Source organism: Dunckerocampus dactyliophorus, chromosome 3 (assembly GCF_027744805.1).
Source record: "Dunckerocampus dactyliophorus isolate RoL2022-P2 chromosome 3, RoL_Ddac_1.1, whole genome shotgun sequence".
Taxonomy (NCBI): domain Eukaryota; kingdom Metazoa; phylum Chordata; class Actinopteri; order Syngnathiformes; family Syngnathidae; genus Dunckerocampus; species Dunckerocampus dactyliophorus.
In genome coordinates, this window is record NC_072821.1 from 25,510,421 (window position 1) to 25,525,595 (window position 15,175).

Consider the following 15,175-nt stretch of genomic DNA (forward strand, 5'->3'; position numbering starts at 1 on the left):
AAAAACAGCACTGACGCAGATACCCAAGGCTATTTGAGTCCTGTTTTTTTCTCCTTCCAGGTCACAACAACTGCAAAATTGTCATCCATAGCATTTCACAGTTAGCACTTAGCTGACAGGCCGTTTACGAATGAAGCAAAGCTCTTCTCCACGCTTGAATAAATACACATTGAAATGTTTGCCTGCGAAAACGGCCGCTTTAAATACACAAATTCACACTTAACGGCATCTCTGAAAGACAAACACAACACAATGTGTCTTCAGCATCGGCACAAACAAAAATTTAGTAGCGGGTGAGCAACACGCACGCATGCTCATCACAGACATAATGTGTAATTATAACAGTCTTTACTATATGGCTGATGTGAATGCCGTCTTTAATTTACTCTTTTGAAAAAGGAAGCCAAATATAATATTACTAATAGTACTATGACATATTTAGTATTTTGTGGTGTTACAGCGATTAGAAATGAGTGAGCGGGACAAGCCAGTTGCACCTTATTAGCCTCTGCAAAATGCTAACAGTGGCCTCCTCTTTCTTATTGCTTTAATTTTTCTACACAGAATGCTCCTTACAGTAGTTTGATTGACCTTTGGAGATTAACACCTTCCTGACCGAGCCTAAACAGGACAACATGCATTGCTGTTTAATGTGTTATTAAATGTGGCATATTAAGATATACTCAAGGATCAAAGCATGTGCACTTGCACAATCTAACAGGATCCATTCCCGGAGTTCAATATATTGTAGTTCATATTAAGAGTTGTTTTTTAATATTTGGCCCCTCTCACATCGCTATACAAAATATTCCCATCTATTTGCATAACCGCCATTCACTGTCCCATGTTTGTGGATGTCTTTTCTCTGCTTTAAATTGTAAATCTTTTTGTTTTTTTTAATGGTAACTTAGATTGAAAGTGGTGTGATGGCGCTAGCTATGGGAGAAAAGGAGCGCTGCAGCTATGAACCCAGCAGAGGGTGCCGTCTCATTAGTCATTTCAATCAACATTTTCTGGGAGGAGATGCTTTGACAAGATGTGAGGTTGTGTAACTGCATGTTCTGGTAAAATGCATTTAATACATGTGATCCATATTACAGGGTTTAGAGCAGGGGTTTCAAGCTCGCGGGCCGTGGCATCCTACTTGGCATCAAAGGAAGTGCGGCCCGTGCACCGTGGGGAGATTGTGAGAGGCACTTTGGCTGAAGCGGCTATTTAATGTAATAGGTAAGTAAACACACATACGGCAACTACTACTACGATGGGGAATAATAAACAACTATGTTAACTCAACGTTTTATAAAACAAGTGCCGCAAAAGCATGCTGAGAGCAGTCACTGAGAGTCGCCAGCATGCTTGGCGACACTTGTTTTGTTGGTATTTATGATCCCCCACTAATAGTGGTAGTTACCCAGCGTATGTGTTATCTACCTGTTGCGTGTTGAGTAATGACCTCCTGTTTGTTGATGAGTTAGTCATTTGCCGGAAATGTGATTTCGAACTGATCACTTAATGCGGCCCAGTATCGCCCAGACTCCACCTTCAGCGGCCCCCAGTTGAGTTGAGGTTGAGATCCCTGGTTTAGAGTATCAAAATGAGGCAGTTTTAGAGCTATTTATGGGTGTGTCCACATAAGGTAACCAAAATAATGCACTCGGCAAAACAGTTCTATACTACTGTAAACCACAACCACAACAATAAACATATTGTTAAATCAATACCTCTTTGACAGTGTCATTAAAACTGGGCATCATTATGATTGTTAAGGTAGAATCTCAATACTGACAGTATCAAGAGTCTGCCATGACATGGCATCACTGCGTGCTGACTAGCTGTAAAAGCTGCAGCCGTATGTGAGCAAGGCTGTGTGTCCCAGTAGAGCATAACATGTTTTTAACAGTCACATACTCACACTGGTGTCTGGTGTTGAAGTTACATTTTTGATGGCATCTCATGGTGTGTGCAGTGTTCACACATAGTGCTAGCAGTGCTACATACACGTTTGCTCCTGTTGGCCCGGCAGTGACCCTGCTAGCAGATGATGGAGTGCACAGTATTCCTGAAGGAGGACTGAGCTTTTATCCAGTGCTCGTTTAGCTGGAGGTAAGGGTCTTTGGGCAGCCTATTATCATGTCTTGATTTGAAGAGGGAATAAGAGTGGTGAGCAGAAGCAGGGGAGCACTCTCCCATCTGCTTCATGTGTTAGTGCCTTTTTAAAACACATTTTTTTGCTGTTTACAAAATCTGCATTGTTTTGCTAATCAGCTATGGTTTGATTACATTTTATGTTTCATGAGTTCATAGCCGAGTCCTTCTTTAGCCTCTTTTGCAGAATGTCATAAAGCATCACAATCGTGCAGAACTCCTAACAATTACATTATCTTTCATCTTAAGAGGCTGGTTACACTGCACAGGTTTGAATAGGAATCTGAAAAAAACTGCAGGTTTTAACCCTTTTAATATTATACTGTATTCACAGATGCTACTACAGATCTGTGTTCCATCATTGTTGATTTGGTTGTAACATACGGGCATAACACACATTAACACTCATTTCAGCATCATTTTCAGTATGAACCCGTTTTGACATTACTATTTTAAAAGGTTGTAGCTTGAAAATGGTTAGAGATGAAGGCGTACTGTCATCAGTATGACCCAAAGTTTGTGATGGGAGTAAATGTACTCATCTAATTTGCATATTATGACATCACCAGGCTCAGAATTTGTCAGATCCTTGTCTTCATGATACCCGCTCATCAAAATGTCTGATCCACTTGTGATACTCTTCCTCATCTCTCAAGCAAACCCAGCCATCATCATCGACAGTGGGATCTTGAACACCACTGCTGCCTCCAAATTTACTAGTTTTTAGATTTATAAATTAGATAAAAAAAAGTAATATTTTCTTGAATCAAGTTTAATAATTTGACACATTTACACATCCATTTATACGCTTGAATATGCTTAATTTGTAACATTTGCTTCAATATGCATATCTTTTGACTAATAGGCCGTATCAACCACTAAAATGCACAATATATTAATCACAATGTTTGAAAAACCATGACAAAAGTGAAGCCGTGAAATTTGACAAGGGACAACTGTACAGTAATCCCTCGTTTATCACAGCTATTTGGTTCCAGGCCAGACTGTGATAACTGAATTTCCACAAAGTAGAATTCCTTATTTATAAATCAAATATTTTTGTAGTTAGAGCACAGAAAACCTGTTTACGGCTTTCTAAATACGTTTTTTAACATTATTAGAACTCTCTAGAAATAATACTCCGAAAACTTGAAGCGTGATTACTGAGGGATTACTGCATGCCAACAGTATTCAAAAGATGGATATGTGTAAAACCCATTAGGACAAGTAGTTGGGGTGCATAATTGTAGTGTTTTTTGGGGGCTTCTTTTTGCCTGCATACAACTGGGGGATTGGAATATTTCAAAAATGGCAAAGAAAAGTCCTTTTCATCAGAGGACGACACCAAAATAGGTAGCTGTACATTCAATCATATGGAACTACAATAACAAATATAAACTGCTCTATTCTCAAAGCAGGAGTGGTCCATGCAGAAATCATTACTGTTTGCAGTAAAGCAACAGGTTTAATATTTCATTTTTTACAACAGTGCAGATGAATCACCCCCAAAGGAGATACTGCATTTGTAATTTAGTTATCGATCCATTACTTCTCTGTCACTTTATACTATATAACAAATAATGGAGGGAGTGACAGAGAGAACACAGGCGGTAATGGGGCATTTCCATTGCTTTGTAGGAGTCTGCTGTTTCTGATGGGGGGGATCTTTTTCTTGCCAGGTCCAACACTGGGGGAGGATTTACTCATGCTCCCATCATGGCATAAGTAATAGATGGAGGGAGGCATGCAGTAAATGAGGATTTAACATAGTGGACCATCTTCATTTCATTATAAAACAACCTGAATCTTCTATCTAACCTGCTGTGGCACAGAAAACATCATTTTTGAAAAATTTCATTCATCTGAATGTAATATACTTGTCACAGATGCAGCTTGAGAGCTTGGAGCTTAAACATCCAAACAAGCTTATTTTGCTCTCTAGTGACATAGGCGGCTTGATCACAGGGAGGCAAAATGTCAAAGCATAATTTATGGAAGCTGTGGGAATGAAGAGGCTCAGAGAGAAAAATTGGGGGGACAGACCAGCTAAGACAGGGATATTTCCATAAATGAAAGTGCATCTCAAAACATAAAAAGCACAACCTAAGTGGCTCCACTCCTCGTTTGTTTATCAATGTTAAACGCAAATGTTTATATTTTTTGTGTTGGGTCTTAAACCTTACCTTTTGGTGTGTGTCATTCTAATAATATAATACATTATTTATTGAGGCTTTTAATGTGCTGCTTTTTACCTGATGCATACACTATACAGTGGAACCTTGGTTAGCGTACGCCCCTCGGTTTATGTTGCAAAAATTTTGCATCGTTTCACGTACGTTTTTGGTTAGCGGACAATATGATGTGCACCTTGTCGTGTTATCAATACGTTGTGCGAGTCCAGCTGTTTTTGTAACGGATTTTTAATCACAAAACGTCCTTTTATCTGGTTGCTGTTAGCATGGATACCAGAAGCAGTCATTGTCCCCCAGCTCCGTCGCCTGTCAATGACATCATTATCAGTTGACTATGTAGTTCTTTGCTCATTAACAGATACGACACAAGTCTCTGCTTATCTTATTGATCACGGCTACAAAATAACAGACAATGCAGCCAAAGAAAGTTGCAAGGGACAGCACTTTGATAAAGAAGATGAGAAACACTACTGAATTTAAGAAATAACTTCCTGTCCATGTGGATTTCACTGCCTCATAGGCATCTTTGTCAACAATCAAGTCTTCAATCAAGGTAAAAACTGACACTAAATGTTAATTTATCTCTTTCATTTATTTATATTTATATGCATTTTGAATTGTTTTCTGCATATAAAACTATAAAACTATAAAAAAGTGTTACGTGTTAACATCTTTGGGTATCTGGAACAGATTAATTGGATTTGCATTATTTCCTAGGGGACATTTTTTGTGGGGTAGAGTACATTTCAGTTGGAGTCGGACCTTATGGAACGGCTTAATGATGCTACCCAAGGTTCCACTGTATTGAAAATATCAGAAAAGGCTCACCAGTGCTGTATTAACGCATTAGCCTGCCCGAATGCTGAATAAGCAATTTCTGCTTTGGATTTCCATAAACAAAGCAAAAAAAGAAGTCCATAGCAAACCGTGGACATACAGTATACTTCTGTGCCATTTGATCACATTTAGATTTTGTACTGTCGATGGAAATCATGTTAATGAGTGCTTTGTCTAACCTCAAAGTTAAAAAACATGACCCATTTCCTTGCCAAGCTGAAACTGACAACTGCCAGGATATAATGTTCCAACACTTCACATAATTATGTGGCTGGAAAACTACAGCAGCACACTCTGTGACAGGAACCCTTTAAATAGCAGCAGCTGACAAAACTTCCCTCCCGTTTTGACGACAGCAACGAGGGTGGACAGCCAAGATTGCCAGCAGGGTGCCATCATGAGGGCTATTAGTCTTTTTACTAATTGAGAAAAGGACATGTCAATCAGCAGACAATTGATCTTGGATGAACTACAACTTCTCTGTATGAAGGCTGGATTTAATGGCATGTTAGGATAATTTAATGATTTGTGCCACTGAGAGTCTTCAACTTCTTTTGTATCCCACCTCAAACACGGACACTTAACGATGATTATGATAATAACACTATTCAGAAGACAACTGGTCTGAAAATGGCAACGTTACAAGGAACATTACAGAGCACCTCCTCTGCCTCAGTGAAACATAATTAGGTCCCTTAATGTCCACTTTTGGAATTTGGTTGTCAATTAACTCACATCTGTTTACAACTAGTTGACTCATATTCCATATGGGGAATGTCCAGGGCCATTTAGACCCCCATATGAATTCTATCTTTGATCTCCTTTGAAGGCTGCATATTTGTGAATGGGGGGACCTTTTCATTTCAGGTCATTTCAGAAATTGAATGTGTCTCTCATTCAGAAATGTACGCTCAAGTTCAAAATCAAGAATATTGTCCATCATTTCTATAAATGACTACAAACACACTGAACAAATGCTAACAACTGACAAATGACCTTTGTCCATCCTGGACACCCACTCGGAAGAGTAGTCAGTTGAGATACTTTTAACTGTAGCTGGCAGCATCAACATGCCATCATAATGACCACGAACAAATATTAGTCCACTTTGGGTGTTAAGTTGCATTTCACGCTTGTTTTCCTCGTTAGATGATGACAAATTAATCTTAAAAGGGACCCGACATTTGCAACATTTTGACTTATGGATATTGTTGTTCTGCATGATGCGGAAGTGCCACATCATGAGGTTGGTGTGTTTTTAAGTTAACCCTGGCTTCATTTTTATGCCACTTCTAAATCTCGTGAATGTTCGGGTACAAGAACTTTGAGATCTTCATCTTCTTCTATTGTTTACTGGTGGTTAGAAAGCAGCTCACGCGGTTAGCTAGTTTGCTAGCAACAGCACAAAAGAGATTGATTGACAATAGTCTACAGCCAATCAGGATGCAGAACACAATGGGTGGGTTCTCCCTTAGCCAATAAGGACTGTTGTGGCTCTATATTTAGCTGGCTATTGTCTACTGTGGGTTCCTAATATGCTCGTACAGGCACATAAACACACCGAGACGAGGTGGAGGTGCATATGGGGGGGAAGCGCTTTAGACCACATTTCCAACAAGCAGTCAAGTTTAGCTTAGTGTGATACTGTACTGTTTGGACAGTAACAAAAAAAACAATATAAACACTGATCTTGTCGTGTTGTAATAAACAGCAATTTACACAAAACAATGGATGTATTTCATTACTGTGATCCATTGCCGTTCCTTGTAAACTATCACAGTTGCCTTATGGTCATCCTAAAGGGTTCGCTCGCTGATAAGATGCTTTGTTAGGTACAACTTCATTCTTGTGGCAAGATTTTATCTGGTCCTCGGGCTTAGAATATCATGTCATCAAGGCGCAAATGAGGTTGCATTTATATTGTATTGCATTTCTGCTAATTTTAAGAGGTAATGACACAAGCATTTTCCATTAAGTCTATTTCCCAGAACTTGTTCTGAGTTGTTCTGGATGTTCTGAGTCGCTGCTCGTAGTTACTCAGTTTGGAAAGCCTACTTTCTACTTTCAGACTACGCTGAATGTGGCCCTTCAGATGCTATCACCTTACCAGTCCATATTTAGGCAAATGCCCAAATTAAAGATGTTTTTTGATAAAAATAAAAGTTTTGCACAAGTTTTAATTCAGTTCATTTGTCCTTGGTCACATCTGGTAAAACAAAATCCCCCTGGTATCATATCCTAGCCACTACACAGCCTCACTTATCCATTCACAGATGTGCACGATCGCAGACTGTAAAATGCTCAGCTGCACGATGTGTAATCAAGTCCTAAGAGTCCAAATGCAAAAGTTGACCCCCAACATCTTTATGGTGTTACTGTCAGTATTTAAATAGTTCCATGAAATTACAGCTTGGGTTTATTGTGTTTTGTCCAGATTTCTTGGTGAGATTCTTTGAATGAATTGGCATTACTCCCTATTGTGATGTGTGACATACTGTATGCATTCTTATCTGTATTGTTTCCTCAAACTTCTTTGTCTGCACAGTCCTCTTCAAAACTTTTCTATAAAATGTGGCCGTGATGTGCAAGTGACATATAAAGAAAGATTGTGCTGTGGCAATCAGACTGATTCCTTTGTAGGCTGCTTTCTTATCTGAGCAAAACCGATCAGATGTGGTTAATTGAGTCCTATCAGGCACGATACTTTCGTTAACTGAAGTGCTGGATTAATTTTGGATTCTTATCTTCGTAAATGGGAATTAATTAAATTGAGCATGAATTATTGTGTGTTGCGTACCGTGATCCAAGATGATGAGTTGTGCGCTGGATTGAATGTTTCCTGCATCATTTTCTGCAAGGCACTGGTAGAAACCCTCATCAGACTTGACCAGGCCCAGAACCTGAAGGTTGTGCTCCTTCTATACAATGTACAGAAACGAAAGCAAGTTAGTAGGCTGGAAATAAAACATCATGTTTGTTTTTGCTCCCATCTTGCAGAAACTGAACTCAAAGAGCTAAAACTTCTTCTATGTACACAAAAGCCCTATTTCTCTCAAACACTGTTCACACATCTGTCTAAATCTGTGATAGTGAGCACTTCTCCATTGCCGATATAATCCATCTACCTCACAGATGTGTCAAGATGCTAAATTGGTAGCATCATTACTGCATAGTTGTGCCTTAGGCTGGCAGCAATAAAAGGACACTCCAAAATGTGCAGTTTTATCTGACAGCACCAAGCCACAGATGTCTCAAGCATTGTGGGAGCGTGCGAGCTGTTGATGAGTTCAGCTCATAAAAGGTGGGAGCAAAAATATTTCTTGCGTTAATATTTTTGTTGAGCGTATACACAAGGAAAAAAGTATTCTATTCTGAAATGTGAATGCACAGAAAACGTAGAACGCTATCACTGAAGAGAAGAATTAGCATACAATTATTTTGAAGTAGTCGCTTGGGATGACAGCATCTCCATTCTTCACCCATTTAACAGTGGGGGCGGGGGAACCTGTGACTTCACACTCAAACACGATGTCCATGGACTCATGGGCGTAAATGTTGCTCGGTCGCTTCACATACTGGGGTGGAACTGCGGACGACAAAAACACCAAAAATAAAACCATTGTATGTTGCTGTTAGGCGAAAATGCAAACCGGTAACAAGCATACAAATACAGTAATCGCTTATTTACCACGGTTAATTGATTCCAGACCGGGCCGTGATAAGTGAATTTCCACAAAGTAGGATTCCTTATTTATAAATAGAATATTTTTTTGTAGTTAGAGCATAGAAAACCTGTTTAGGACCTTCTAAATACAGTTCTTTCTTCATTGCTATAGACCTCTAAACATGAAATAACACCCTGCAGTCACCTTTACACTCGTATTACCCAATATAATAGACATAATAAAAGAAAATAAGTCATTCAAGAAATTAATAAGACATAATATAGACTTACAATGTTAGCATTGGGAGAGTTCCATGTCCTTTTTTTACTTTCTGTTTCGTAGAGTACTTCCTGCGGTGGCTATTATCTCATCAATGTAATATAATGACCCTTTAGGGCAAGGGTGTTGAACTCCATCGCAAAGGGGGCCAAAACTCAAGGCCTACTTTAGGTTGTGGGCCAAACTGGACATTACCCCCCGGCCTCGGCCCCCAACTTTGTATCTTTCTTATTATTTATCCTGAAATTTTCAACACTTGTATATTTCTGCATATTGAAAGTATTAAAAACCTTAAAACCGTCTTGTCCTTTTAACCAACTTAATTAGTAAATGAAGCACATTCATATGTACTACACATTCATATGCATCATCACAGTATTCAACCACAATGTTTTGTACTTTATTGAATATATTTTTGAAAAATATACAGTATATGATGGAGTGAAGCCGCGAAATTTGAAGCGGGAAGTGGTGAGGAATTACTGTAAATGTTGTAATTGCATAAACGTTATGTCACATCTGACTAGACAACCAGAGCTCTGTGCTATGTGATCTTTGTCAGGAAATGAAGAAGGTCAAATGATGTTATGCTGCCTCCTCAGGTGCCAAATTACCAGTGAAGAGGCAGACGTAACAACAGTATAATCTAATCATAGCACAATCTATGCATGTGTGACCTTCCCAGCACAATGTTCAGACTTAAATACTTGATCAAAATAATTAATATCTTTAAGGACAGGGTAAAAGCACAGCATATGTAATATCAAAAATGTTCGCATGTAAGGCAAGCCGAGACCAACACTTGCATATGTCCCCTGGTTCTGATAATGAGGACCAGACAGGAGTTATTTGATCTTCTGCGGCAAAACAGGACCTCATCAATCAGTCGTGGAACAAGGTCAATGGGAGCGTGTCCTCTGTATATAATTGGACAGTGCAGCACATGCCTGTGAGGTGAGACTGTGCATCGATGCATTCGGTGCTTGATTACATTGAATCTGCATTAAGTGATAAACTGCAACCTCACTGACCACTTTGCTGGCATAAAGAATTATGCAATTTTTATACAGTTTGATATTGGTGGGATGAAGAGTATTTCTGGCTTCATTAATCACAGTAGTAGGTTGAGGTCAAGTCCCCCACTTCCTGTTGATGTGACTGTAGCTAATTAGTTAGCTGCTCAGCTCACACATAAAGAGACAGGAGATCTCTGAGTTACAATTCGGTGTAATTAATCGGCTGAAAACAACCCCATGTATTTGATAGCAGCATAATTAGGCGGAGAAATAGCGAAATGAAGGGACACATGGTGCAATATACCGAGTCTATTTCCTGACCTTGAAAAGCACTTAGCCCATCTGTTTGGTGTTTTAATGTCCAGTGTGTTGCAAAGGTGGGAGAACAGAACAGGCAACATGATACCCATTTAAAAAAGATTTAAAAAGGGGCAAAGGTTTAAGTGTCATCATTCATAAATGTAAAAAAAAATACTTCTCAGATTCCTTCTGGATGGATGATGTCTATTGATCATCTGTAAAACCATACCGTCACTGATGGAAAAATTGGAAGAAAATGATTTAACAAAATGTGTATCTTAGTGTGGTGAGTTTCTAGACCAGACAAGTTTCTAAATCAGCTGGGAAACGTGGATGACTATGAGAATACTGCATCACTGCATTCATCATGAAAGCTGTCGTCCTCAGTGCACATCTCTGTCTTTCTTTGAATGTGTACCAGGCTTGCCTAGGGCAATATGTCTGGCCTGTAAATAATGTCATTTGCAGTGTGGTGTGCCTTGGGTATTTGTTTCTCCACTGAGCACTGAGTCAGTGAGTGTTTGTATAAGGTGTAGCTCAAGTTACATAAACCTGTTTAGACTGGTGCCACTAGAAATAAACAGCACATCTGCATAATGCAAATAGAAAGCAATATGCTCTGAAAAGACGGGAGCATGGTCGCGGGTGTGTGTGGTGGGAGTGGAGGTTGGTGGTGGCAGTACAGCCATCTGTGGAAATGAAAACTATTAAATTGTGTCTGCATACTGATACCGCTGTTTCCGTGTCTGCAAAACTGCTTGTATGTGGTGAATATTTTTTTTGCATAACACACACAGTGTGTGCGTACGTGTGTGTGTGTGCGTATGTGTGCGGTGTGTGTGAAAGTACCTGTTTAAGTTATGTGAGCACGTTTCCTGCATCCATGCTGTGACAATCTGTGTAACCACTAAATTTGCATGTGTTTTCAGCCTTTTTTTGTGCAATTGTGAACCCTGCTGTGAGGTTCCCGGTGTCAGATTTTAATGGTGACTGGTATTCTGCAGAATTCTTTATCTTTCCTCATCTCTTTTTCTCCCATTTTCCTGCCACTTAATCTCCCTATAACTCCGTGTCTATCTCCCCATCTTCAGCCTCCCCCTCCTTCTGCCAAGTGAGCAGATACGCACCGTTTTCAAACATTTGGAAGCTATTGGACCAAGAAAAAGTGCTGTGCTCATGAATGCCATAAATGGCTACAAAAACCAATAGCCAAAACCACTTTAAAATGTCCTCAAAGCCAATCTAAAATTGCTACACTACTCTAAGCATGCACACAGGGCCACAAAGCAGGAGTTGAAATGCCCTAATATGCTTTCCCTCAAATGGCTACTCCATGGTGCAAGAACTCAAACTGACATGAAAATCATTTGACCTGCTCTGAAAAATGACTACCTTAAAACCAAAAAATAAATAAAAAGGTAGCTCAGTGTTTTTGTTCTCTGGCTGAGCTGCAAAACTATGTTTGGATTAGCAGGCCCCAGCAGGCTTTGTATGCTGCGGTGCTGGTAATAAAGACATGCAGCAGCAGTAGTGTGTGTGTGCAGATGCATTTAGGCTACTGGAGGGCAAACAGATGTATGAAGTCAGTTGCTCCTGCTGGTGCAGCCTTCTTAAATGGCTCTTTGTAAATATTTGATTGTATTTATTGTTCAGTGTCCTGTGTGATGTCTGGTTATTGCTTTGTTTATCCATTATTCATTGTTGCTCATTGACTTCTGGCTCACAGATGATTAAAAAAAAAAAGTCTTGACACTTCCCATACACCAAGAGTATAAAATGTTTTCATTGAAGCCATTTCAAGTAAATATTACTAATTTGACACAGCTCTGTAAGTCAGCGACAAATAAAGTAACATTAAAAGTAAAACCTAGGAAGTATGATGATGAATGATTGAGAATTAATTATATGCAAAGGTGCCTCCTGTACGTCCTCCTGTTGTATTGGAACCAATGTAATGGTGATGAAACACTAGAGAGAATAACGAAAATCATATCAGTGTTTCTCATATACTCATTTATTTGTGGCGACCTCCCACAAACAAATTTAGATCGCCACAAATAGATTTGGTGCTACCTTTTCGCCCTCGCTCATAAACACGTTATAACGCACCAAAAACACAGTATAACTGTCTCTCACCACATTGCGGTTCGGATTTCACGGCTTCACACTATCAGGTTTTTTCAAAAATATACTATTTACTAAATCATGCTGTTTTGTGGTTGAACACAGCCTATTATGAGTCAAAAAATATGCATACTTTGGTAAATTGTACATATTTTTTTGGCTAAATTAAGCATTTTCAAACAGAAAAATGGCTAAATGAACTACAATACAAATGTAAGCCACTACAAAGATGACTACAAATGTGAACGTAGTATTCTACATTTGTCACTAGGTGTCAGCAATCGTTTGGTAAGACAAGCACCAGACTTGATCGCCAGACAAGAGGCTTTTATAGCACGTTTAAATGATCTCACAACAGGCACAATCATAACAACATAATAATAATAATAATCATCATCAATAAAAAAAAAGCTACATTTGCGGCCGTAACCCATGGCAAGCAGTGACAAGCAGTGGCAAGCAGCTTAACCCTGAACACCCGACGCCACTTACTATCCTCTACCCGAAACACATTTACTGCGACACACAAGAGCACAAGTTTTATTTAAGTCTTAAATGGCTTATTTTCTCTGACTAGTTCTACTATATTGGGTAATACGAGTGTAAAGGGGACTGTATGGGTGTTACTTCTTGTCGAGAGGGCTCTAATGATGTTAAAAACCATATTTAGAATATCGTACACAAGTTTTCTATGGCATAACTACCAAAATATTTCATTTACAAAGAAGGAATCCTACTTTGTAGAAATTCACTTATCACAGTCTGGAACCAATTAACCACAATAAATGAAGGATTACTGTATTTGCTTTGTTTTTTACATTCTACACTCACTTTTTGCAAATGTGTCATGGCTGATGATGCAAATTTGACAATGACATCATTAAGTCAGTCCTCCTGCACCCTCTTACGCAACCCATCACCGCCACAAATACATTGTTGTCCTGCTGGATCTCTTCACAAACCGAAAATTATATGCAAAGATGCCTCCTTTCAATCTATAGTTCCCACTTGAATGGTGGCAGAGCACTAGGTATAATAATATAAAATCAGACAAGCAAGAGCAGGTAAGATGGAGACAAGCATAAATGACAACTGATGACTCAAGTGTTTTAAGGAAGGCCCCAAAAGGTTGTGTGAGACCTGGTTGGACCAAAATAATTCACAGACGGATTATATGTGAGGTTTTCTTAAGATCCTCTGTTTTACGATTCATAGTGTAGCAAATACAGAGGTGGAATGCCGGAGAAAACTGTACAAGGTCCAAGGATGTACGCTTAAGTAACATGGTTCTAAAATATTCTTAATGTTAAACTACTACCACTGACTGTCTGCCATGAGACTACTTTTAAATGCACATATTCAACGATACCATGTAAATAAATGGGAGCATATTTTTTTTACTTTCAAGTGAATAAATGGATTAACAATAAACAAAACTGCCTTCTGTTAAAAAAAAACACAGTATAATTTAATTGGTTGGAAGCACTCAAGGCACTTGTGTCAATTATAGGCAAGATGATATTATTGTATTGTTGACTGACTGTGCCTTTTGTGTGCATCTGTTGTCAGCTAAGTGAACACTATATCCAACTTGTCTAAAACAAAGGACCTGTGAGATATTCTTTCATTCTCCCTCAACAAAAAAAACTTACATTTGCAACCAACTAATTTTTTAAAACCAAAGTTGACTGTGTGTGATGATATGTTTGAAATTAAAAGCACACAATGTATTGTTTGTTTTTTCTTTAGGTAGATGGTGATGATGCAGTTCTGATTAGACTTGAGGAAACAATTTACGTTGAATTCTCAATTTTTCATGGTATTATTTGAAACATCTGAGCACACCGACCTGATTGCTGCATTGTCAAAACTGAATAATAGAGGAGACGAAAGACGAAAGTGTGTGGGTGAATGTCTTGCGAGAGATGTCAATCAATCGATCAATACTTCGACGCTCACTGTGACAGAGTCAAACACAAACACCACTTGGCCCTGGTGTGTTATAGATATACCTTTATCTGAAAAGAATAACAGACATGACTCTACACAAGCTATTCATTGGATGACAATCAGACAGACTCCTTCCTGCTACTGGAGATAACACCCGCCCTGGATACGGAAAAGGTGTTTGTCTGTGGGTATAGCTCCCGATCTGATTAGTTTGCTTTTGATTGCTTAATGGAAAGCTTTATTTCTGCCAGCATACAGATGTCCCTCACTACATGGTTGTTCGAACATCACGCCCTCACTCTAACGCTGTTTCGTGGTTAAATATGGTCTATTATTCTTTTAAATCTAGCTGGAGGAGTCTGATTATTCACAAAATATAGCTAAGTAGGCAACTCTGATCCTTCCTGCTTCGTCTTCTTATTCTCTGGCAGACCAGGTGCGTTATAATGTGTTTATGAGCAAGGGCTGGCAGGTAGCGCCAAATCTATTTGTGGAGGGCCGCCAAAAATAAATTAATGTATGGGAAACACTGGAGACTGCCGATTTCTTCTATGTAAGTAGACTAAAAAAACCCTCCAAACACTGATGGCATGATAACAGGGGGACATGATAAATGAGGAACCCTGAGCACCAGAAAACTGAAAACCTACCTATTAGTGTAGGAACT

The 15,175-nt window shown here is 39.1% G+C and overlaps 1 protein-coding gene across 8 annotated transcripts in view; it reads right to left on the bottom strand.

Annotated features, from left to right (window-relative positions):
• neo1a (neogenin 1a) overlaps window positions 1-15,175 on the bottom strand; it is a 195,855-nt gene that overhangs the window by 51,420 nt on the left and 129,260 nt on the right. For all 8 annotated transcript variants that reach the window (XM_054772050.1, XM_054772054.1, XM_054772048.1 and 5 more), the window contains exons 6-7: window positions 8,606-8,760; window positions 7,972-8,092 (exon numbers count right to left, since the gene is read on the bottom strand). In XM_054772050.1, coding sequence (XP_054628025.1) covers window positions 7,972-8,092; window positions 8,606-8,760 — 276 coding nt within the window. The remainder of the gene's footprint in view (window positions 1-7,971; window positions 8,093-8,605; window positions 8,761-15,175) is intronic.